Source organism: Enoplosus armatus, chromosome 2 (assembly GCF_043641665.1).
Source record: "Enoplosus armatus isolate fEnoArm2 chromosome 2, fEnoArm2.hap1, whole genome shotgun sequence".
Classification (NCBI taxonomy): Eukaryota; Metazoa; Chordata; class Actinopteri; order Centrarchiformes; family Enoplosidae; genus Enoplosus; species Enoplosus armatus.
The window spans coordinates 12734502-12759637 of record NC_092181.1 but is presented as its reverse complement, the minus strand read 5'-3'; the positions used below and the strand labels follow the sequence as shown (position 1 = coordinate 12759637).

General features: G+C 39.0%; 2 protein-coding genes across 3 annotated transcripts; both read right to left on the bottom strand.

Annotated features, from left to right (window-relative positions):
* Positions 1-527: 527 nt before the first annotated feature.
* LOC139298540 (tyrosine-protein kinase-like otk) lies at positions 528-13798 on the bottom strand. 2 transcript variants are annotated; one of them, XM_070921187.1, is made up of 9 exons: positions 13719-13798; positions 7503-7582; positions 7068-7406; positions 6364-6681; positions 5207-5329; positions 4424-4456; positions 3730-3774; positions 3566-3613; positions 528-3469 (listed from the first exon to the last, which is right to left on the bottom strand). In XM_070921187.1, exons 2-8 carry the CDS (start codon positions 7576-7578, stop codon positions 3567-3569), a joined length of 981 nt encoding a protein of 326 aa, XP_070777288.1. In that variant the 5' UTR covers positions 7579-7582; positions 13719-13798; the 3' UTR covers positions 528-3469; position 3566. The 2 variants fall into 2 exon arrangements, with proteins under 2 accessions (XP_070777288.1, XP_070777295.1); XM_070921194.1 differs by lacking the exon at positions 4424-4456.
* A 1946-nt stretch (positions 13799-15744) lies between these two features.
* On the bottom strand, positions 15745-23830 carry jpt1a (Jupiter microtubule associated homolog 1a). Its single transcript, XM_070925355.1, has 5 exons — positions 23728-23830; positions 22297-22439; positions 17151-17248; positions 16835-16862; positions 15745-15878 (listed from the first exon to the last, which is right to left on the bottom strand). The coding sequence occupies exons 1-5, from the start codon at positions 23781-23783 to the stop codon at positions 15745-15747; spliced, it is 459 nt and encodes a 152-aa protein (XP_070781456.1). The 5' UTR covers positions 23784-23830.
* Between the last annotated feature and the right edge of the window lie 1306 nt (positions 23831-25136).

The following is a 25136-nucleotide window of genomic DNA, read 5'->3' as shown; positions in this document are numbered from 1 at the left end:
ATAATAGGTGATATATTTTATTTACTGATATAAAAAAAAAGATCAGCCTGATAATGAATAGCAGAAATAGTGATGACACTTAAAGAAAGTCAGAAAGGGCAGTCAAGCATCACAGATAACCATCCATTGCACAATATCTGTTACAAAAAAACGTGATAACGCTTCACAACTTTTATTAGCAGAGAGAACAAAAAGTCTGGAATAAAAAAGATTCCAATGTGAGTGAGAAATTTGAAGCTTTTCATGGTTTTATGCACAGCTGAGACCATTTTCTAGAAAGAGAAAGTGAAGCGAGAGAGGAATGAGGATGGACTGCTCTGTCCAGTCCAGCAAATTAAGCTTTACACAACTTGTTTCCTTTGAAATGATTTATCATAATGTCTGTATTTACCTGACACTGCGGGGAATGACCAGAAACGTGATGTGTAGACAAGAACACTACCAATACCCATTACCAAGTGCTGCCATTAGTGAATATATAATCTGCAGCAAATATAATAATAAAAGAAATCATTCACATGGGCCACTTTTTTTCAATTCAAACTTTGTTTTATTGCATCAAAAAAATCACAGTTCACAGTTGATACAGTGTATGATAATCACAAAACACAAGTTTTGTACAAAGTAACCCATAAGAACCCAGACCCATTTCCCCTCAAAGGAAAATTATGGGGAATACACCACAGACCAAGTGGACCACATTGAAGACATTTCTGATGGGGTTTTTTATACTACCCCTTAATGTCAAATATCTGTGATGTTACATATACATTGGGCGTTTATGGTAACTTTACTTGTTTTATTGTTTTATATTAATTTTTTCAAGAAATATGGTCAAAACAGGTTGACTGTATACAGGGCACACTATTAAAGTATTAGAATCGTTAAATGGGTTTTACCTTTAGTATCAAAATACAGGCTTTTTGAAATTAGTTGCTTCCTTAACTTGTGTTTACATGTCACACCACCATTTTGAAAAGGTCCCGACCTGTCACAGTCACATGACCACACCAGGATGTTTCGTATATGTCGCTTAGGGACTTAATGAGTTAAGATCAAGCACAAAGCTGTATAAGGAAGATTCTGGGGCCTTCTGGAGTGTGTGTTACACTGGTGTCACCATGGGTTCTTATGGGTTAAAATGTCAGGACTGTCTGTAGTCCAGTGACAGGTTTCATTTCGACCTGATGTATAAAGTGGGTCAATAACATAAAATTCATACAGACACACAGAATTACAATTTTCACAAATTTATAAAAACAGCATGTATAAAATAGCACTCACAAGCACATCTATTAAGTTTTGTGTAAGGACATTTGTGTTTTTTAAATTTCCATAATGAACTAAATAAAAAAATAAAAAACCTTTAAGCTTTTCTACTGGCATTGATTCTCTCTATCCAATAAGTCAATGATTAACCCTGACATGTAACGTGTCACAGAACCAGGATTAATCATACACTCTGGTGGATGTTAACAAGGTGTTTTTGTTGAACACTCCTAACTTTGCTTTGGTGGAGTCAGGACAAAGCTTTTAAGTATTCACCTGGAGTACAGGATATTTAGTTGTGACCTGCTCTGTTACCAGGCAGGTCTTGGATCAAAGATCATGATCCTGAAAACCCGGAAATATGGGGGGGGGGGGGGGGGTCTCTGACAGCTGATATCAGATGAGGAGAAGAATGAAACCAAAAACTTGAGATGGTGAAGATAAGCGTTGATTTGGCAACAAGATTGTATACTGCTGCCAAAGGTTACATAAACACAGTCTCACTGAAGACAGTTAGAGGAACACAAACGTGTTTTGGGCTTTTACACACCACGTACTATTTTGCAATAAGTGACAAGTGAATCATGTGAGACGTAGAAGTGCAACCAGCATCAATCTAATGAACTTTCTCGTGGTTAGAAAAAGGATATGAAATTTGCGGGTGTTGAATGTTTTCAGGACAGTGAGGGGTAAAACCGGACTTAAAGTGAGACCAGTTGACTTTATTATTTGTCTTTCAGCTGCAAATAACCAAGGGAGAGAAACTAAAACCGAGAGAAACTTCTGAACAAAGACCCTTAAACAATAAGGCTAGATGTATTTGACATTTTTTTGATTTCCTTCAAATCCCATGAAAAGACAAAAACCAACAATGAACTGATCTACTAACAAGTGTTGCCCATGTATCCAAAGCCTGATAGAGTTTATTCCTCCTGCTCTGATTAATTACCACAAATCGAACACACAATGTAATCAATAATTCAGTGTCACCTGCTGAGTTGAGTCAGACAGTGGTGGAGGAAGTATTCAGATCTTTTACTTAAGTAAATGTATAATGTATTTATACATATAGTAGTATGTATATGTATAATGTATGTATAAATACTCCTTTATAAGAAAAAGTCTAATCAAGATAATGTAGTTAAAGTATTGAAAGTAAAAGTACTCAATGTCCCCTGTGACTGTTAAACTATATTATATCATTAGATAACTCATGCATTAATGTAAAAGCAGGATTTTACTGTTGTAGTTGGTTGAGGGGAAGCTCATTTTAATTTTTAATTAATTTTCTATCATTTGACTAATTGATTAATCGACTAATCGTCTCAGCTCAATTCATAACAAAACAAAAGATTTTAGAAGCTCTTCATATGTTTTGTATGCAAAAAAGTAACTAAAGCTGTCAGATAAATCTAGTGAAGTAAAAAAGTACAATATTTCCCTCTGTAATGTCGTGGAGTAGAAGTATAAAGTAGCATGAAAAGAAAATACTCAAGTAAAGTACAATTACCTCAAATGTGTAATTGAGTACAGTACTTGAGTAAATGATCAGAGAGCCACAGGCAGCGTAGGAAAGTCAAAGGGCTGCTTTTGATCTTTTCATGTGATTTGTTGATAGTAATAAAAATATAGTATAATGTAGTTCATTTAACACCTTCACGAAGCTTGGGCCACTTATCAAGTCATATGGAAAGTGAAAAACGCAAAAATAAAAATCTGTAAGATCAGAGAAGCTAGATTCATGACCTACATTTCCCCAAAACACACACACACACACATACTGTACATACACGCTGACATTATATTAGAAAAGTAAGTGAGAAAGAACGCCACTCGTACCAAGCTGCCAAGGGCTACAGTTACTGCTGGACAAAGACATAATTAAGCTATGTTTTTCCTCCAAAACTGCCATCCTAAAAATCACTATCAAGCTGGTTTTTGATAATGCTACATACTGTTCCCGATGTTGCTGAGTTTTAAGGTCACATTAAAACTCACAACTTGAACACGACCCCTTGGCTTCTAGTCGTCACTTCTGATTTAAAATCAGAAGTTTAGACAAGTTATTCCTGGTTATGTACACAGTTGTTTGCAGAAGGAAAAGTGCACCTACAAAGTGGAATTTAACATATCTAACAAGGAAGTGTTGATTTCAGAGGTTGCCAGTAAGTTGGCATATTCATGTGACATGCAGTGTCTCCTGCAGAGAGAGAGAGAGAGAGAGAGTGAGAGAGGACATCACAAAATGGAGGTGAAACTAATCTTCCCAATTGTTTGCTTGGAGTATAACAATTACCTTAGGCCAGGTTGTCTTGCCATTTTATATCCATCGCCTTATCACCACCTGCAAAAGCATTTAATATCAAAGCCTGAATTAAATCTTATAGAGTGCATTTAAAAACAGTGAAAAAGTTTTATTAGTTAAACTCAGTGAGTCAAAATACTGTGATTTGGACATACCTTCCTCAACATCTGTCTCATTTGTACAGACCACTTGATGGTCACCTGGAACAAATTAAAGATTTTACTGTGGGTTATAATGGGTGGGTGTAAAACCATCATCATATTAAGCAAGTACATGACATGCAAGCATAGGAAGATGCCCAGAGGCAAGTGGCCAAAACATAAGTCAGGTTATATGACATGAGTCAGGTTACATGATGAGTTTTCCACAAGACATGGAAATAAATACACTGGAAATAAAGTCTATGTCCAGTGTAGTACATATCACGGTACTTCACAGTACATGTTTAAAGTCAGAGGAAACCCAGTGAGCAGTTTAGATATTTTACCCATACCCAGTTAGTGCAGTGACAGTAAAGTTTTTTAGTCAGTGATCAACATGTGCTCCAACTGAATTCATGGGGGAAAAAAAGTTGACAACATGGCAGGAGCACATGCTTGAACACGTTTGGAATGAGATCAGAAACCTGTCTGTGGTGAGTGACTGAGGTGTCATGTTGTCTCAAAGTATGTAGTCCAGGAGGCCACTGACTGACTGATGCATTCAACTATATTCATCAGCATATTTAAAAAATTCTCGTCTGTAGAACCTTTATTTGAACCTCTACAGACACACTTTGTGATAGCCCTTCATGCCGAGTTCGAAAATAACAAAAACAGCAGCAATAGTAAGTCCAAAGATGGGACGTACCCATAAGGGGTGCTGTAGAGTGCCTCCGGGCCTCTGTAAAGACAATGATGAATGAGTGAAAATGACAGTGAGTGAACTCTTACTGCAGATATCTACTCGTGTTTACTTCACCAATCTTTGTGAGACATTTGGTGGAACACTGTCTAACAGTGGAAAATGTTTTCATGCTACTGTTATAGACTGATGAGAGGTTTGCAGCGGTTACACTGCTTAATCTAACCTAACAATAAAAGACTTTCCAATCATGAATAGCATGGCCACTTGCCAAGTGTTCTTCAGGTTTTTCCACCTCCAACTGTTCTGGTACTTGCCTTCATCTATTGTATGTTTATTTCCTTTTAGCTCCTTATTGTTCACCGAAAGTCACTGATGAAATCCCACACAACATTTGAGAACATCAGTGTTCAAATATCACATTAAAAATAGAAATAGAAAGGTCAAATGTATAATAGTGGTATAGTACTGCTGTAATTGAATACTCTATCAGTAATACTGGAAGGCACTACTCACAATACACAGACTGATTCACAAACAAAGAACTACGAGTTCAGCGCTTAGATGTTTGTTTGTTTAGCAAATGAGATGCTAATAAGTGCTAGCATAGGCTGTCTAGGTGGAGTCTGAAATGGTGAAGTCTTTTTTTCAGAAAATATTACATCAAACCAGCAAAGTTTGTTCATCTTTCTTGTACCGTTTTATATGTGTTGTTGTGTTAATACTCAAAAAGATGCTTATTGGTTCATTTGGACCAAAAGCCAGACGGGGGCCTGTGAGGGTACTCACGTTGAGATCGTCTTCTGTAAAACAGCAGCGCCATCAGCAGTCCTGCGATCAGCGATCCGATGACCACCACAGGAGCGACTATTTTGGAAGCTCGACCCAACCCTTCTGTCTCTTGTCCCTTCCCTGAATAAATCCAATTGAATAATACAGATTTAATGCTCTTATACTTCAAGACGCAACCAAGAAGAGTGAAGATGTGTTTGTTAAAATGAGGTAGACATGCACTTGTGGGAAGTTCCCCCCTGTAATACTTTTGGCAACCTACATTCACTTTCTCTTTGACGCCCAGGGCATCCCGCACAATTTTGGACTTCAGCCCTGAGTTAATACACTACCTTTGTAGACGAAGTAGAAAGTAAACAAGAAACAAAATGGCAGGCAGGCTGCACTGGTGTTTCAACAGCGTCACAGGTGACTGAACTACAGATACAGATCAGCTGATAATAAATGGCCTTTTACTGTATGTGAAGGCTGTGAACACTTAGATAACAACACAGACTGTGAACCTGGTAATGATTTTCCCATCAATAAGAATGAATTGTGGATCAAAATCTGTAGTGCCTCGACCGTCACGCATAGTTCTCTGTCTGAGGAGCATTGTGTGATGTTTTGATGTCTGGTCAGACATGTTACAGCCTGGCTATTCAGTGAATTGTGTATGCAAACAACTACAGCACACACAATGGTTGTCTTTAGTTATAGATAAAACAAACACACACTGTTGTAATGTGGGGGAACAAATTGTTGCCAGTGCACAAAACCTCCATCTTTTCTGGAATGTATTTATATTGAGCATCCGCTTTTTCTGTGATTCAATGTTTACAAGGTCTGTCTGATTGCCAAGATGGGTTTTTTTTTCATGAGCAACAAGCTCCTTAAGATTTTTGTTTTTGTTACAAAATCCCATCTACAACCTCCTGTCGCCAACAAAAAACAACCATTGCAGCTGGCTTAAGGTTCAAGTTCCTCTTAGTTGCGCAATCCTGAAACAAGGTGTGCTTATGTAAATGTATTGACATCCACTTTGCTTCAAATTTCAGGCAAAGCATGACCTTAACTTAACTGTAGCTGAAATTACTGTCTGACAATTCTTGTGTAAAGCAGGATTGAGCCAAAAGGCCTAAAATGTATCAGGCGTGGTGCCAAACAACATATACCTTCTTGGGTTTCTGGTGTGTTTGGTATTTCAAACGTAGCCTCATCCTCTTTGCCTCCACTGGCATTGAACACTACGCAGGTATACTTGGAGAAAATCGATCCTCGCATCAAATTCAGCTTGCTGGAGAGGTGAAACAGACCACTTTCTGTCTGCTTCACGTCCATTTTAGAGCTCCCTGTCCACTCCGTGTTGTGATCATCAAACCAGCGAAGTTGACCTTTTGGGTAGCCACCATCAGACTCACACGTCAGGGTACCATCTGTGTTGAGAGTCATTTTTCCAGGGATGGACTGTATAGTTGGTACACTGTATTTGGCTGCGAAGAGAGAAACAAACATGATCATTAAGCTGAAAATTGCACCATGACATCAATCAAATGACAGTAAAATATCATAAAATATTACTGACCATAATATTTGACAAGTACAATGAAGTACAATATGTGGTAAGCAGGACAAATAATGGAGAAACTGGCTCCTACAACAGTTACTTGTGGATGTTATTATTTGATACAATGAAACAGAAAGTGAGAGACAGCTGACACAAGAAAATAAGGGAAATACCAATCTGATAGGCCAGGAAAGTCCCCTGATCTCTAAACAGTCTTCATTCCATCAAGGCTGCAATCAAATCTTTCAAGTCTCTCTGTGCCAATTATTTGTCGAAATGTGTCAGTGGTCAACCATGGCTGAAGGCTCTCACCTGTGACTTTAAGGTAGGTGTGGCTGTCATCATCACCGCTGTCTGTCATCACCATACATGTGTAAACTCCCTTGTGCTCTACAGCAGTGTTGGAGATGAGCAGGGATACGTTCATGTTCCTGTCGTTCCAGGACGGATCAGCAAACGAATAGCCTTTCTGCTGTTTAGTTTGCCCTCTGTTAAAAAGCAACAAGGGCTCCTCGTCTCCCTCTTTCTTCCAAGTGATCACCAAGATTTTTGCATCTGTTACGTCTCTCCCGGTGTGAATTACACACTCCAGCAGTGACTGCTGGTGACACTGTACCACGTTTTCAGTCTTGCAATGTACTTTTATGAAAGCTGTAAAAAAAAAAAAATTTTTAAATGGGATAAGAAGTGACATTGATAGCAAGCAGCATTTCATATTTCATACGCTCAGATTACGGCAGAATTTACCTTGCTTTGCATTTCCTGCACTGATATAGATGACAGTTAAAGTAAAGAGGAGGATACCGACGGAGGCCATGTTCATTTACCTGAAATGACAGTTAAAATAAACAATTCTTTATGTGGGGATCAGTTAAAATGTAACAAACACATACACGTTTTAACTCATGGGAGATTCATTTCTGTGAATCAAACAGCAGGGTGCACCACGGGCACTTATGGTATTTTCGTGGCCAGAGGTGTACAGCACCACCTGGGCCTTCCTTGGATATGTGGTGGGATTAGGACAAATCTATTATCATGCATTAGAGGTCAGTGTGTTATTAACCATTGTGGTGTAGATACATCTTTGGTGCAATCAACTAACGGAAAGTTAGATTAAACATGTTATCTGGTGTTTTGCAGGTTGTATTTTTTTGTACATTTTTGTTTTTTCTTTATTTCTTAAATTATTCTTAAATTTAATTTCTCTGCATAAAATGGAAACTACCCTATGGTCCTTTTTATAACACATTGTTATCTCTGAGCACATCACCATAAAATCTAACCACCAAAGTTTTATTATAACATGATATAATTCTGCTCTATCACATCATGAGACAGACAGATATCTACCTTAATGACAATTAAAATGTGGTACTTGTGCCTGACTCATTTGAAAGAAGGCGACAGACTTAGTTGATGCTCCATTGGCACGAACTAAGAAAGTGTGTAGTGCAGGGGTGTTCCGCGACAGTCTTGTGCTGGTTGCACAAGATTAATGAAGTTAACAGCGGATCTGGTTTGGTTTGGTTTTCTAATGCACGTCTCAAATCAGTGACTGCAGATGGAAACCATAACCCTCAGATGACTGTATATGGAGTCATCAGTTGGCAGGAGACTTCATCTGTTGTGTATGACAGATGCTGGTAAGAATGAACCAATTAAGTTAATTAAATCTATTCTTTCTTTGGCCTTCTTGTCCTGACACAATCAGTGCAATTACAAATGTTTACTTGTTGAAGAAAGTACGATACAAGTACAACAAAGAAGCAAAACGTGTTTATGTGACTTTGGGGAGGTTTGTTTGCCTCCTGCAATGAAAGTAACGACAACAGATCAGAGGTGTGCTGTGAGTTGACCTGGTCTGAGCAGGCGAGCAGCAGACTTGTGGTCAATCTTGGCAGCAAAATTAAAGTGCACTGCTAGATTGCCAGCAACAATACCCCCTGCCGTGGTGAGTCGGCAAAATATCAAACTACAGTGGCAAAGGTGAGGAAAGACTTTCATAAGAAAATGCCACATCACTGGTGCAGCGCTGTTTCCTGCAGTGTGCCAGCCTCCTCACCTGAAACAAAGACCATCTCCACTTACATCATACAAAACAATTACATTAACCTTCAGGGGGAAAGAGCAGTGGAGCTACTTCACACAGCATTATTATCATCATCACTAACTAAACTGCTCACAAGTCAACTGCGTTGCTGACCACATAGGCTAAACTGTGTCCTGGGAGAAACCCTGCACTGTATGCCTGCATGAACATGGAGACTGTCCATGAGAGCATAAGCTTTACAAGGAAAGAGCAAAACTTTTTCACATGCCAGATAGTTTCCCACCCTTGAGTTGTTATTAAGGTTATGTTACTTATTTCACATTTTTTTAAATGAGTGGTGCTACTGGATTACAATGTAATTCAATATGAATTTAATGTTGTATATCCATTAGTTAAGATTCAGGATTTTCTCAAACTGATACTTAAATTCAACTTTTAAAAAAAATCAATATAATACTTTGAATAAGATAGTTCTAGTTGTGTCAGGAAGGACTACTTCCTTTCTTTTAATGCATGCGCTAACAGCCGTCAGTGTTTTACTCTGAGTCTGAAAATGTACCAAAATTGTGCAGAGAGTATCAGTGGCTTAGCTTGTGCTGACTGCCAAACGCTTGTGATCGCTTTTCGTTTCCTTATGCCTTCCAGCAATTGGAAAGATTCTCATAATCTGATCTCTATCTCTAGGTCTCTTTCATTTGCTTTCATCTGCTTTCATTTCTGTTCTTTTTTGTTTTTTTGACTCTATCTTGCCTGCCGGGTGAAAACCATGAAGATGGATACCGTGCATGCATGTATCCTTTTGTTCAAGAGAGGGCGAGTTACCCTCACCTGGCAGACACAGGGCACAGAAAAAAAGGCAGACTGAGGCTGTGAAGTTTCATGAAATCTCGGTGGAAAGAGGTGAAGGAGTGAGATGTCCATAACTTAGTCTGTTGCTGGGTTGTGTATTAAGTCATTTTTGTTCTGGTTTGTGTTTGAAGACATGTCCTGCGGCTTAGCTCAGTGTTTACATCAGCATAAACTCAACAATTATATGACCACGCAGTTCTCACAGTTGTTATTCATTGCTGCTTAAAAAAACGTACATGTTTTTTTCTTACAAAGCAGTTAGTGAGACCTGCTTACTTTAGAAAAAATTTAATTGGTCCATTTTATTTTTGTCTTAAATGGCTTCTGTTCTGTGGAATCCCAGCAGGCTTAAGTAAAACACTAAGATTAAAACAAGTACTGTAGTATGTGCACATTAAAACAAATAATTTTATTTGTTTGAAAACAAATACATTTACATTTGTATTCTGCTGTATTATGAAAGAGTGAAACAAAGACCTCAGATACAGTTTTGACCAAGAAACATCCTTTCCCCAGTGACTGCAGCTGAGCAGTAGGTCAAAAGGAAGAAGGGTCTCCAGATAATTCATTGTTCTGTGTGTGTGTGTGTGTGTGTGTGTGTGTGTGTGTGTGTGTGTGTGTTCACTTATATTTATTTTAATATAACTAGACATTAGATAGACACTGATACCACAAAAACAAAAAGCTCATTTGTGCCGCTTATCCCTCAAGGGGCTATTTTTTTTAAATACATACACAAACACAGAGAATACATCTGATCAGCCATTACTACTTGCATGATCACTTTTGCAAATCTGCTTCAACTTGGATTTGAAACGATTCTGGCTCCCCAGCTAAGATCCATTTACTGACATTTATTTAGGGGAAAATCTTCAAGATTATTACTTCAAGTTCCAAATGTTCCACATGCTGGTCATTTGAATAGAAAAAGCCATCTCTGTCCAAAGGAAGTTTTCTGAAAAGCCATCTTCCAATTGCCAATACATGCAGATGCATCACGAGTGACTGAGCCAGAAACCATTTTTTCATCAGATCAGATTTCATCATGTCACTGATCACCTAGGTATGTCGACATTTATAGAAATGTTTAGCATTGGCAAATTGCGTGAAGTTACCAAAACTTAACAAATTTGATTTCTTGAGAATGTGGAAACAGTGAGCTCTTATCAGTGTCTTGTCTAAAATGTTGATTCACTGGTCATAATCTATTTTATAACGGTGGTGATTATAGGTGCTGATTCAGACCTTGAAGCTGCACAATAACAAAAACAAGGCATGCATGAATGTATTGCCACATAAAATGGTGAACAGTCCCTAAATGTAATGTAAGTTTGCAGTAATGTGAAGGGCGGTCTAGCATAAGGCCAGGACTACCTCAGAAACCTGTCTGACTGACTGTTGTGTTTATTTAACCTGTTAAATGTCCCTTTATCCTGCACATTGAATAGACACGGAGTCATACTGAAAGAGAAAGTTCACTCAAGAGATTTTCTGAGCCGCTATCGTCCACGCTTCATGGAGCTGGGGCACAAATATCTGTTATGACCCCTATGCTCTGTCAACTGCCTCTCTGTAGGTTTTTTCTTCCCTTTCACAAAGTCAAAGTCAGAGGTTCACCTGGGCTTGCTTTTAAAAGCTGACCTGCTCACTCTGCCTCTTGCTCTTTCTTTTGTGTTTGTGTCTGCATGTATCCCTGGTTACACCATTTTGTCCGTGCAGCCACTGTACTACTGGTGGTACTTGTTGCCACTCTCCATTGTCTTCTTGTAAATTCTTGTTCTTCCTTCAGTTCATTTATTTGGATCCCACTCGAGTGTGTGATCTCCAACATTTTGCCTGAACTTTGATTTGGTTCACCACACAGCATAATAACCCCAACTGTCCTAAACTGGTATCATTAAGGGCACGGCTTCTTTAGCCACATGGTCGAAAGAGAAAACAAGCTTTATTTGTCATTTGAAAGGGTCACTATTACGCCAACACCGAAGGGCAGGGAAAGTCCCCTTGCGGTTTCAAAGTTCAAAATACAAGCTACAGTCTGGACAGTCACAAGAGGAAAGAAGTTGAGCACAATAATGTTTCTTGTACACATGTGCTGTCCCAATACGATAATCTAGCCACTGCAGCTGTGCGGTGGAGGATGCCTGTCTGAATCTCTTGGACACGGTGGCCAACACATCTGCACTTCACACCCTACCACGCCATGAATTTATCCTCAGATTGCAACACACACAAATGTGTCAATCCAACCCTGGAGTTATGGAGACATGCAGTCAAGCGGGACAGGCCACAGTGCCTGATGGCTGTGGATTTAATTCCAGTAATATTGTATAATGTCATAATTCTTTTCTCCATTGAAGATCAGGGCCCTTGTGGCCTGGCCTGTCTGTACACTTCCTGTCTGGATAACACCAGTGTGTGAACATCCTGACGGCCCTTCTTCCACAACAGCTTGTAGGGGAAAGTTGACAATTACTATATAACTATGCATATTACCCCAGCACTACTGGGATTTGACAGTTTAAAAATCGACTAATTTTTTAATCAGCTTTATTATGATTAAGAGTAATTACAATATTTTTAGACCTGGGCCTCTAAGTGACTGAATTCTTCTCTGATAAGCTGATACCTGTCGATACATTGGTCCAGCTGACACAATGGTGAGCGCAAGTTGATAACTCCCAGACACTTTTTGGACCCCTGAATCTAAAAGGGGAGGTGGTGGAAAGGGTCGGGGCCTTCGGAAACCTTGGCATCAAAATAAAGACAGTCTCTTGTCTGTTTCCAACCATTCACACACTGTTTACAAGAGAGCAACCCCTCTTGCTGCTGAGGAAATGCGAGCGTTTTAAGTCAGAAAAGATGTTTAAACATCCATCTACACGTCAGTAAGTGAGTCAGTCGTCAGTTTAAACATCCCTTCATTGTGCAACTTTCCTTCTGTCAAAACTATTATTATTGTATTATTATAACCACACAGACAGATGAAAACTGAACTCTCATCGTCACTCAGGAGCCTATGCAGCCCTGGTATTACTCATGTACACTCCTCCAGTGAAGTTGCCAATATAAAGTCCCACTAGCTAACCCCCTTTGCTGTCAGAAATATCACAGTTACAGTGGGATGTAACCTCATATTAACCACCAAAGTTTTACTGGGCCTTTTTAGTTGGTGCTTAGGCCCCCGTAATTTACATGCTTTTTTACAATTGCGGGGGCTGACTATCCCATGAATCAGGGGATGGAAATATGCTGTATTTATTGTGTGATTTTAGACTACAATGATTTATGCAGAATGTAGTATTGCTTAAGAAGTCACCTCTTTGCAAGAGAATAAATATCAGCACTACTATCTGTGGTTATTATTTCAGCACAGCAAGACTTCCTGCTGCCCAAACTGCCTCAAGATGTGTTCACTTTCATTTGCATGTTGAATTTGAATGCGACCTGTTCATACTTTGTGTAAAATCGTAATACAAGCAACTGCCTGATGAAAAAGCATGCTTCCTTCCTCATTGAGAAACGTTCTTCCCTTTTCTCTGGTCAACTGCACGTATCAGGAAAGTCTGTGCCAGGGTCAAATAAAACCTGCTTGGCGATGTCTTCAAGCGCATGCCAACAACAATAAACAATTTACCAACGAATTGACGAATGACACCCGGTCGTGTTGTCACGTTCATACAGACTTATAACAGATACACAGATAAATGAATTAGTGGCCACGTTATGTATACAAGTGGATCTATTATTGTAGCGAGGCTGAGCTCACACAGCCGAAAGCCGAGTGTGGACCGAGTTGACCGCACAAGTCGACTGACTGAAGGAAAGCACCTCACCGATAACCACCGACACACAGCCTACTTCTACTGTCACTCCAGAAACCTTAAGACACAACAGTAAAACGGTGTACATGAATTCAATTATGAACATATGTAGGTCAACTTACCTACAGTGTGTCTGTTACACGTCGGCTACCTCAGCGCGTTACTCAAATCGCACGTCGCGAACACTTTATGACATCTCACACAGTCAACATGACAATAATTTCATGCCAGACTCACCGCACACGCTCCTCTGCAGGGGAACCACGACGTGTCTCGCTACAGGACTCGTTCGAGTGATGTTTCTGGGCAGTGGACGCCAGAGTCCTAGTTCCTGACTTTCGCTTTCGTTATGACTGGACGCGTTTTGGGTCGCACGCATTCGTGCCAGGACTTGGCCAACTGTTGTGTTCGACTGTGCTGTAGCATCATTTCCACCCATTGTCGATTTAATTCTACACTTCTTGTTTGTGTAATTAGTCACTGTCTTGGACGCAGTTGCGGCACCGGCCCAAGAGCCTCAAGAAACAAACAATTTAGAAACGTGACAGAGGAAACTTACTGCAACAATTAATAAGGAAATTAGTCCTGAATGCATTTTGCCCACTCTTGTTATTCGCACGAGATTAAATACTGTAATTACAAGCTTCGCACCAAACTGTTAAAACAAAATTACACATTTTGACAGGGAATGTTTTAGGTATGATTCAACTCTGCGGAACAAAAAAGGGGCACACCACTTTACCTTGTTCTACTCTTTTCTATTTTTTTTCCTCAAATCAAGTGGATATCCTCTCAAGTAACGGTCTCGTCTTTTATTTATTAATTATTAATGTCCTCTATGTGATGATGAGTGATGACCGTGACTGCTACAATATAATCATTCTATGTCAGATAATACACACAGCAAAGACAACCCATGGTCAAAATTGATTTTTAATGTTCATTTCCACTTGTGCCATTTCTTGACTTCAAATTTCTGCAGTGACTTACATCCAGCAACAGGAAATTGGTATAGGATGCAAACAGACAAGTCTTGCATCATAACGCACGTTAAAAATAGACACCACAGGAGTTACATTTCACTTAACCTGAAATGTAGGTTTTCTTGCATGACAGCGGGCTGACAGAGCAGCCACATGTGGGACTCAACAAGACAGAAGCAGGAGGGAGTTTGAATTTTGGTTTAAATAATGTGACATGAAATGTACAGTGAGCATGATCATTAACAGATGGATAAGGGGGGTAAAACATAGAGAAAAGGCTGAGCAGTCATAAGGTCACTTGTCAAATCTAGGATGGGTTTACCAGAAACACTTAAGTGTCAGGACCAACAACACTCTATTGATTCGCAATGGAAAAACTAGGTCTTGGTGATACTGGTAGGATGCAATTGGGGAAACCCAACCTTGTTTGATGTTGTAGCCTAACACACAAACAGGCACACTTTATTTGAGAGTAAATTTGACCTATAAAAACATGGGGCACTCAAAACTGGCACTGGGGTTACAATAATCTAAGGTTAGTGACTACAATATAAAAAAGGCTTATTCCAATTCTGTTACATGACATGGGACCTACAGTACTCATCTGAAGACGAATGTTTGCAATCCTTCAGATCACAATATCAGTAATTTATGTGGCTCCTGTGTGGATAATAATAATATAATCAGTAGAAAGATTCCAACTTCATGCAACAATACAACAATTATTCCACAAAAAAACAACTAACAAACAGGTTAAATAAAAATAATGTTCACAGTTATGTTTCTTCTCACATTCATACATTACAGACCAGATGTGCATGCAAGATGGGTCAAAACTGAACGCAGTGCAAAAAGTGAACGCCTTTTTCTTTGCTTGTGTTCTAGAAACTGCTTGTGTATAATCACTTACAGCTTGTGCTGTCGCAATAGTTAGGGGAGATTTATTATAGGTTGATATGAGAAATGTGATCCATGTACCCTTCCTGGCAGGTATAATGCATTACAGGGACAAAGGCAAACTTTGAACCATGTAATTAGAAATACATAAAGTGCTTCTGTCAACACAAATAAACAATAAAAACAGTACAAAACAGTTTTCAAAAAAGAGGTATCAAAACAATGCACTTGGGGATGTGGAGGAGACTGGTGTCTGTCGGACATCAGATAGTATTCCTGCGGTACAGACAAATGGGCTGGGGTTTCTTGTTTGAAAAAAAAAACTAGAAAAAAAATATGAGTTCAGAGATGAGTGGATGTAAGGAGGGGCAGTTGGATGGGATTCAACCCAGGATGAGACTGGACTTGCCCCCAGGTGGATTCCTGCGGCCGGGCGGTAGTCCTGCAGCGGAGTCATCAGCTGGAGGGGCCTCTTCCTGCGGTCCTGGAACTGCTTCAGGCTCAGGAGCGCTGTTTTCTGAACACAGGCAAGGGAGACGCGTGACTATGAGTTACATTTGGAAACATTAACAAGGGAACAGTCACTATAATTTTTGTGAATGCGTCTCATCCTTCGGACGCTTGCTAGGTTCGACCAAATCATTTTCTTAACTGCACACAATGCCCTGAGAAACTCTAAGCACATACTGCATATCCATAGTATGTGGGACTGCCAATTAGCATTGTGTTGTTTAGACTAGAGGACTAACAACTGACGCAAACACCTCCGTCTGTGATCTTGTTTATTGGGTGTAACTGGAGTTGGAAAGATTATTTCTTTAAGCAAACTCCATGTTACCACTATCGTGTGGGGTCTGTTTTCTGGTACCAGTAGTGTAAATAAATACATTCATTTTAAGACAACGGAGACTAATGAGTGTTTTTTATTCACCAAATTAGAGACTAACCTGAAAGTGAACAATTTTTATTCATCAGAGTGTTAGTATTTGATGGTTTATTTTTTTAAAACACATTTAGATTGACCACAAGCACATTCATCTTGATTTTCTTAGATTTTACTTTAACCAGAATCTAACGAAACACCATTCAAAATAGCCTAAACCTTCAACATTGGGCAGGAATTACAGAAGGTATAGTAATAAGAATGTTCTGACATGAGAGAAGAAAATGTGGGTATGTATGTGTATATCTATATGTATTTATTTATGCATCGGCATGTGTGTGTATGTATACAGTAATGTACGTGCACATGTACCTTTGATGACACATCACAAATCTGTTCTTTGCAATATTGGACCACTGGTTTAGTGTCTATTGGGTGGAGGGTTCTCCCCATCTAATCCTTTTATTGTCTTTCCTCTTTAATTTCTACAACACTACAGGTGTTGTAACTATTGTGTTAGGTAGACTACAGGGAGATACAATAGGCTATCCGAGTACTGTTAAACTGGGTGATAAAAAACAGGTGCTTACCATTATCACGTACAGAATTTTCTCCATCCTAAAAAATATAAGCAGAAAAGAAGTGGTAAGTATTTAATTAGCCGTCACAGATTACAAAACAGGAAATTCTGTACTGTGTCATCAGTCTTGATGGAAAAATTGACATTTACTGAATCTAAGCAGGTACTAATTGATACACAAGCTACCTTTGTGAGACATTAAGACATTAAAATCACAGATACTTAAAATAAATGGGACTTTTGTTGCTTCCCTATATGTTTGTCTGCTCTCAGGTTTCATTTCATTTCGTCCCACCACAACTCATGATCTGGAGGCATGTTCTTACTGTGGCGGGGGCGTCTGCAGAGTGGTTGGTGGTGGAGTTCCCTCCTCTCCTCAGCGGGGCTGACGGCTCACCACACAGCACACCTGTGGGCTTCCCACCTGGAAGAACAAGGAGACATAAAGCTCAGATAGATAGGCCTTCAAACAGGAGGAGCAAAGACAAACTCCGGTAGATTTTCCATAGTTTCACATAGAGATAAATGTCATGGTGACATACAGTATGTCAGATCATTGCAACATTTTCTGTTATCATTTTATTTTATTTTTGTTGTGATATCGCTGCATTCCCAGATCTCAGCAATTAACTTGTAACCATGTCATTATCATTATCAATATATTTAGATCATTTTAAGATTTAAAATGACATTTTATATTTGTATATTTCACTTTTGGGAAAATAAAAACATAAAAAATAAGTGCAATTGTTCGGAGCTAAGGGCAGTGTATGACCTGAAATGTGATGGCAAAGAATGCTGTTCAAATAAAAGATTTCTGATGGGAGAAAAATGGTAATTCTAGAAAAGTAGTCCACAGGGGACAATAAAAAGTCTAACTGGGGTCTGATCGTCCACTCCTGATGTAAACCTCTGCAAACTGAGTTCACTGGATCAAAGAAAAGGAGACACCAACTCATTCAGGATTGGCACGTGGTGAGGTGAAACATTGGTTGAGCATCAGTGTATGTTGAAATAAAGCTCCCAGCCAGCAGATTAGGTTCACAGAGTAGGTTGCCATAGAGACACTGTCACAAATTAAGACACCATCAACTCATCATTTAAGCACACAGATTTCAGCTTCTGTTAAGAAGGGTTAGGGTTAGCAGTTACCAAGGCAGCAGCAAAGGAGGCAGTGGCGGCCACCTCTCACTGTCTGAGAGCACCTTAAGAGTCCACAGCCATGCTAGCGGCTCTGTTTCAAAGCACAACAGTGCTTTGAGCTCAAATCAAACCTCAGCAAACCTCATGTTAAGCAGGTATAATATTTACCATGTTCAACATCTTAGTTTACCGTGTTAGCATGCTAACATCTGCTAATCAGCACTAAGTGCAAAGTACAGCTGAAGCTGATGGGAATGTCATTAGTTTTGAAAGTATTTAGTCAGAAACCAAAGTATTGGACATATAATGGCGCAAGATGGAGAAATATCCCATTGTCAAACAGGCTGCAAATCCTGTCTTCATCCTGCCAGCAATAACAATATAGAAACCACACTGGGAGTTAAAGGCTGTGATGTCTGCTATATTTTTTAATGCTCAACTTTCAATATTCATAAATTAGAAACAGTGCACTGTGCAACTGTGAAAAATCAATAAACTGATCTAAATTAGGAGCAAATATAATACGCAAAATTATTTATTACAAGTACATAATTGTCTGCAAATACAAAACATGCATTTATATTTAAGCTTGATCTCCGTCAACATGATGATGTTTTTGGTCAACAGTTGTTATAACTGGCCACAATCTTCATACTTTATAGCGCTCAAATTTCCTCCAAATAATAAAATCTGATTCTTGAGCATTGTGTCAGAGTTTTCACAGTGTGTGTGGAATTTCCCAGAAATAATTTAAACATAACTGGGGATCTTTGTGTCTGCAACAAGGGGAAATGAAGGTCTCATGAAGGGAACAACCCTGACATTTGCAGTCCACTGACCTAATGACCCACATTATGCCAGACCTTTCTTTGTTAGCAAGTTTCTCCTACACATTTTGGAAGTTTCACAGTTCATTTCATTTTCATTAATAAATGTCTTTCTCACAATAACTCTGTTCACACTGATGTTAATTTCTAACAAACAATACACAGTCATGTCCTGCTGTGTAGGCTTTTTCCCCTAAGCCATTTTGCTTTGCTTTTATTTTCAGTCCCCCTACGTACAGGCTTATTGTCACTGTGTCTTAGTAAGGCCAGCCATTGTTATTTTAAGAATGAGTAAGGCTCAGAAATGCTCTGTGTGAGAGGGACTATTGTAGGACATAAAAAAGTTTTATGGAATTTGAAATAGTTTGGATTAGTGATTATGTCTAAAGGTTTCAACACACAACAAACATCTGTATACTGATAGATAGAGGAGAGTGTCTGGGGCAATTCATCACTTGTCCACCTCATGGATCAAATACGTTTCTATTGTACCAATTAACACTTATCTAATATGGCTACTGTATGATACGTACCCATCTGGTTCATCCTTGTATATTGAATTGGTATATCAGATGATTTGTTCACCCTAGTTTTTCTTTTTTTCACCGTATATACACATGCCAATAGACTTAGACTTAGTTGTCAACAGTGAAGTGAATGGAAGAGAAGCATAAAGGTAGGAAGGAAATAAGTGCATTTTCTCAAGTACTGTCCTTAAAATCACCTATGTTTCCATTAGTATTTCCATTTTAAGATTTTTTTTAGTTATACTCGACTACATTTTACTGTACATTATATTTCACTACATTCAGCTTCCAGCTGTAGCTGCAAGCCCCATTTGTGAGTGGTTTGAACAACAAGTACAAATGGGCAGCAGAGATGTGGATTATGCTGCAGGAGGAATGTGAGTTTTCTTTGGATGTTGGCACTGTAAAAAAGGTTTGTTGCCAACAGACCTCAAGGTGCTCTTATCTTAGACAGCCCAGCTACGATTCAATTCAATTAAAAAAACTTAGGCAGAAACCTCGAGCAGAACCAGGCTCTAGGTGGGCGGTCATCTGCTTTGACCGGATAGACTTCTAAAACCACGTACAGACGGTTCCCCAAACTTTGGCGACAGAACTGATACTTTATATGTTGCAGTATAGTCACATTTGGCAGCGAAAGAGGAAATCTAATAAGGTTATTAACTGAACATGATGTTTAGTTTAGGATTCTGCACATGCAATATCAAATATCTAGATAAATTAATTCCTAATTATAGAGCACAACACAGCCAATCACTGAGTCTCAGCCAAGCTGTGGCAGTTGCAGTTGCAGTGAAGTCAAAACAGTGAGAAAAGCACTCAGTGACTATGAGGAAAGTGCTTGTTGAAAAATAAAGAAAAGTTTATCCTATTCAAAGAAGACAGCCATTCTGACTCCATTAAATCAAGATTCAAAATACTGTTAAGACCAAAGGCTCATTTCTATCACTGGATGTGAAAAGTAAAAAGAGGAAGAAGGAAATGTCAGAGGAAGAATGTGTGAAAGCTTCAATATGCATTCAGCCTGTGAACACGTAGAATTTATTTAAATATCCTCTGTAGGTGTTATTGTGCTTGTGACTAACAACACTAAAAGAAGATTTTTTTAGAAATAAAAACTATTTATTTAGGCTGTTAAATACACTGCACTGTCTCAACAAACATTCATAATAAAATATTATTCATGTTAGGAAATTAATGTTATTAGGGAAATACCTTTAACAGCTTCCTTTTTGAAGTAAGGCTACTCTTTTTTGCTTGAATGCAGAATTGGGCTTGAATAAAAAAGTTGATTATTGTTATTTCAGTTACCCTGTATCCATAAAGCTATGACACTGGAAAAATTAGTCTTGCTGTCACAGACCTCCCAGGCTGATGCCATCATCCACCTTTGGACACATCAGTGACACAAAAGCTCCTTGAACTGACATGTTACAGTCCACCTCTCCTTTGATAAGATTCTGGGAACACCAGATGTAGTTAAAGCTGCCAAAACACTTCCAACTTTACACCTGCTATAGAGTTTTCACAGTTAAACCAAATCCGTGGACATTTCCCCAAATTAAAACATTTATCAGCTGTTAACACTGCTGTTTCCCTTTCTTCAGTACATTTGTTTTGTCCTCCTTCAAATTACAACAAACTTCCATTACACTGTACTGTAACTTTAGCTGTGTTTAGCTTATTGGCCCTGATCATCACCACTTTCATTAATAGTAGTTCTCCTCCACATAACCAGACAAGTCAAAAAGTGTTCACTACAGTCCCTGAACCCAGTAGGTTCAGAGTAGCAAGCCAGTGTTTAAGAGCCACCAGCTACTTTTGTGGCAAATGATGAGTTAGTAATGTTAACCAACTCTTACTCTAACTAGGAGGATATAGGGATCCAACCCTCCACCAACCCTGTGATCAGTGGACAATCTGCTCGACACCGTTTTACATTTAATGTTTCATTGCTATATAAAAAATACACTAAATGTATATACATTTTTCATATTGCAAATTTAAACATGTCGAAATGGCAAAACATAAGTCCATTGTCACAGGAATTAGAGAGAAAAGAACTGCTGATCCATCTTAGCACTCAAATTCTGAGACCAGACCTGAGTTGGCAAATACATTGCACAGTACAATGAAAGCTACTTGGATTATGGCTTTTCGCTACGTGTAGTGTATGCCAGAATACCTCATCTGCAAGGAAAAGGAATAAAATGTAAATCCAAGGGACACCTTTTGTAACAGATGTTTTTAGCTTAAATGGCACATTTGTTTGTCTTTGTGCGCGTGTGTGTGTGGTTCTAGAAAATTGGGAACCACTGCACTAGATCAAAAATGCATACCTAGCATCACTTTTACTTCCTATTACTTTTCATTTCCTCTTTTAGTAACATTTTGCTGTGTATCATTTCACAAGGACTGGGAATGAATGACCGGCCATAGTATAAGGCCATAAAACAGTGTATTTGGTTACTTAGCCTCTTATTATTATCTTTGAAATATACTCTTCAAATTCTATAATAAACCCTGTGATCTAACAAGGACTTAAGCAGCTCAATTCTACATGAATATTTCAGATATCTGCATGCTTGAGAAGATCCTGTTTAGTAGAGAAACACCATTGATTGAATATCTTGTGAATATCTTATGAAAAGAAATCAATTCATGATTTGGGCACCTAAACCCATTTTGTTATGTCAAGTAGCACCACTGGTGACAGCAATTGTTATTCATATGTATTCTGTGTCTGAAGTTGTGAGTATTCTGGGGAGGCAGAGGATCAGTTTGGTCAAGCAGCAAGAGAAAAACCTGCAGTGAAAACCTTGCATCTTGTCACTGGTTTTGTACTCTAGCTTTGTTTTTAAGTTACACCATCCATTAATGTTGTGGTAAGCAGTCTGAATAAGATAGCTATAAGAAATTGAGTTACAAGCTTTCACACTAAATCAACAAAAGTTTAAAGACGAGGTAGATGGTACCTGGTGGGTTGTTCCTTCGATTAGCATAGGGGTCCTCTGGCTCAGCGAAAACACTGGAGGCCATCTTGTTTTTCCGGACGGGAGGCTTCTCCTCATCTGCACCAAGTGAAATGTTGGAGCCTCCACCAGGAGGGCGCAAAACCCTGGAAAGAGAGAGATGGTAAACACCGTTACTGAAAGCTGGATCGTACCGTAACTTAGCTAAATGCTGTAGTTCAGACTAGGGATGCACAGAATTAATCAATGAGAAATTATTGTTCATTCACACTTGTCAATACAGGTCAACAATCAATTTCAATTTCAGTTCATCAAAGTGGTTGTAGAGTATCTTTGCATTGGCTGGGTAGCCAGATTCAAGTGGCGAGGAAAGACCAGTTGGTCCCAGCCGAGATAAAAAGGTCAGACATGTAATTAATTTTTCACACTGAACTTTAAATTACTAAAGGATTACAAAAGCATTCCCTATAATGTGACTACGTGGACTATATGTAGGCTACTGTTGTTCCAGCTGTGTTGGTGAGTTATACTATGGTAATAGTATTACCTGTAATAATGATAATATGTTATTATTACAGATGTTTTCTATTATGTCAAACCCATTTATATCGACTAGGATAGTCTAAATATTAAGAACACCCTTCAGTATAATGCAATACACTTCAACAGCAGCACAAACCACAGCCTCCAAAATGATCTTTATGAGAAAAGGATTTATTGCATTAATTATAACAATGTGAATTTTAAATATGCATTATTGCAGTTTTGATACTTCTGGAATATCAGCGGATGTGGATTTATTTCACTACATCTCTATGATGAAAAATATACATGTGGCTCGGGTTATTGTCAGGTGTAGCCAGCTGTAACATGGCCATCGCCTCAATGAGGCCATATGCAGGGCAGACCAGAGGATGTCTTATTGCAACGTTACCGCACTGATCATGATAACTGATCTGAAATCCAAAAGGGGCCCCACCCAACTGGAATGACAGATCTGGTAAATATTTCGTTGTCAGAATAAACAAGAATAAGTAATGAAGAAATATAAACGCACGCCACTGTAAAAGGCCTAACTTACATTTAACACTACCGTTTGGTGTCGTGCCGCCTTGTCTGCGCCTGCTAGCTAAGCAGCTTCTGTACAAAAGGGTGCATGTGTGCTATCATGCTAGCTAAAAAATGGGAATGGTCCATCCCAACAGACAAAATGGGAAGGTGTGGTACCGAGCTGTATCCTAGCATCGTCGCCCCATGCTTTGTTGCAACCATTTCGAAGCGGTAAAGTAACAATTACAGACAGGGGTCTGAACAGAAAATGTATTAAATTGCATGTTAATCTATGTAGCGTTGAGGTTAACGTCAGAAGATGCTGGACTTGTTGGCATCATGGTGGCTAACGGTTAACGGAACGGTCTGAACGACGCCTTTTACCTGGAACTGCTTTTAGAACCGGGCTCCATTCCTTGATATGTTGTGGTCGTCGTCATTTTTGCGCAAGAAGTCGTAAAATATTTATAATTTTGACAGGGTACACACGAATTACACTTTCATTAGCAGTACTTCACCGCCTCATCATTGTCTATCCTGGCTGGTGGCTCCCAATAGTCAACCTGTCTGCCTCCAGTCTGAGTATCAATGTCAAACTCACTAGAAGAAGATGTCGCACTTCCGGTCAAATTTTCAAAATAAAACACGTTAACCTGACAAATAAAGTTTGCGGCGATTTTTAAGATCATAACAAAGTTAAATCCGATAATATCTACATTTTTTTATCAAAGGAATACATGATTTACGGTTAAGGGTTTATTCTTCATGATCCCGTACTTCAACATAAGTGACACATTTGGAGCGTAATTTGCAGGCAAAAACGCCGTATTTCCGGTCTTTCTCTGCTTATTTCTGGGTGTTTCTACTCATTACATCCATGTTTGACACAGAGGTGCGGGTGCGACAGAAACAATTGAGAGAGAGGGCGTCTCTACAGCCTAAGTAGTGGACAGCTCCTTCTATGATTGGATCTTGGCACATTAATCAAGTCTGTGATTGGATATTTATTTACATGACATTCACGTACTACATGTGACGTTGACACAGTCAGTCAACATGTATGAAAACACATTTATTTTAATATTACTCAAGAATACATTACCTAGAACTGATACTAGTTGTGACAAATAAAACCCTTCAGTAAAGCAGTTTGAGGCCAAATTCATCGGTCCGCTGGTAGTTATCAGAGGGCCAAACTGTAGTTTAACTGAAAGATCGTACAGGAGCCATTTTCATATAAAGTGGGGACTAAGAGATAAGTTCATCATGCTGTTAGAAGACCAAAATATTTTAGACAAAACAGCAAGTTGAAGATACAAAGAAAACCTAGCATACTCAAAATACTGACGGTAAAATCAAAAGACAATTGGCAAACTGCAGTCTTATAGAAGAGAAGGCCCATCATTTTGATGAAAAGTCATTGTCAGTTTTGTAGACTCAAAGCAAGACTTTTACTACAGACTAAAAGTGAAAAGTAAACAATTGCAGTCAGGAGTCAGCTATATGAGAGATTAATGCAACAGTGCATGAAGCCTCCAAACATGATGGTGGAAATATTCAGATGTGGATACATTATGCCTATTATGGGGAAGGTGACTTGCACACAATTAACCAGACAATTACAAAACAGAGCTACCATGTTGCACTTTCTTTTCTGCAGGAATGCCTTCCTGTCTGGCTCAAAGCTGTGTGCAAGTTTTTCACGCTGAGGCTATGAAAGGCCTGTCTGCGGTCCAACGAAGATTAAGAAGTGCTGACTTGCATGGCTACCCCATCAGGGTAAAAAAAAAAAA

Excerpts from the sequence above, each read along its gene's own strand:
- jpt1a (XM_070925355.1), bottom strand. The coding sequence starts at position 23,783 with ATGACGACGACCACAACATATCAAGGAATGGAGCCCGGTTCTAAAAGC. Across the intron at positions 16,863-17,150 it reads CTGCAGACGCCCCCGCCACA|GATGGAGAAAATTCTGTACG; the intron begins GTAAGAACATGC and ends TATATTTTTTAG. Across the intron at positions 15,879-16,834 it reads AAATTCTGTACGTGATAATG|AAAACAGCGCTCCTGAGCCT; the intron begins GTAAGCACCTGT and ends GCCTGTGTTCAG.
- LOC139298540 (XM_070921187.1), bottom strand. The coding sequence starts at position 7,578 with ATGAACATGGCCTCCGTCGGTATCCTCCTCTTTACTTTAACTGTCATC. Across the intron at positions 7,407-7,502 it reads TGCAGGAAATGCAAAGCAAG|CTTTCATAAAAGTACATTGC; the intron begins GTAAATTCTGCC and ends TTTTTTTTACAG. Across the intron at positions 5,330-6,363 it reads CACACCAGAAACCCAAGAAG|GGAAGGGACAAGAGACAGAA; the intron begins GTATATGTTGTT and ends GGATTTATTCAG.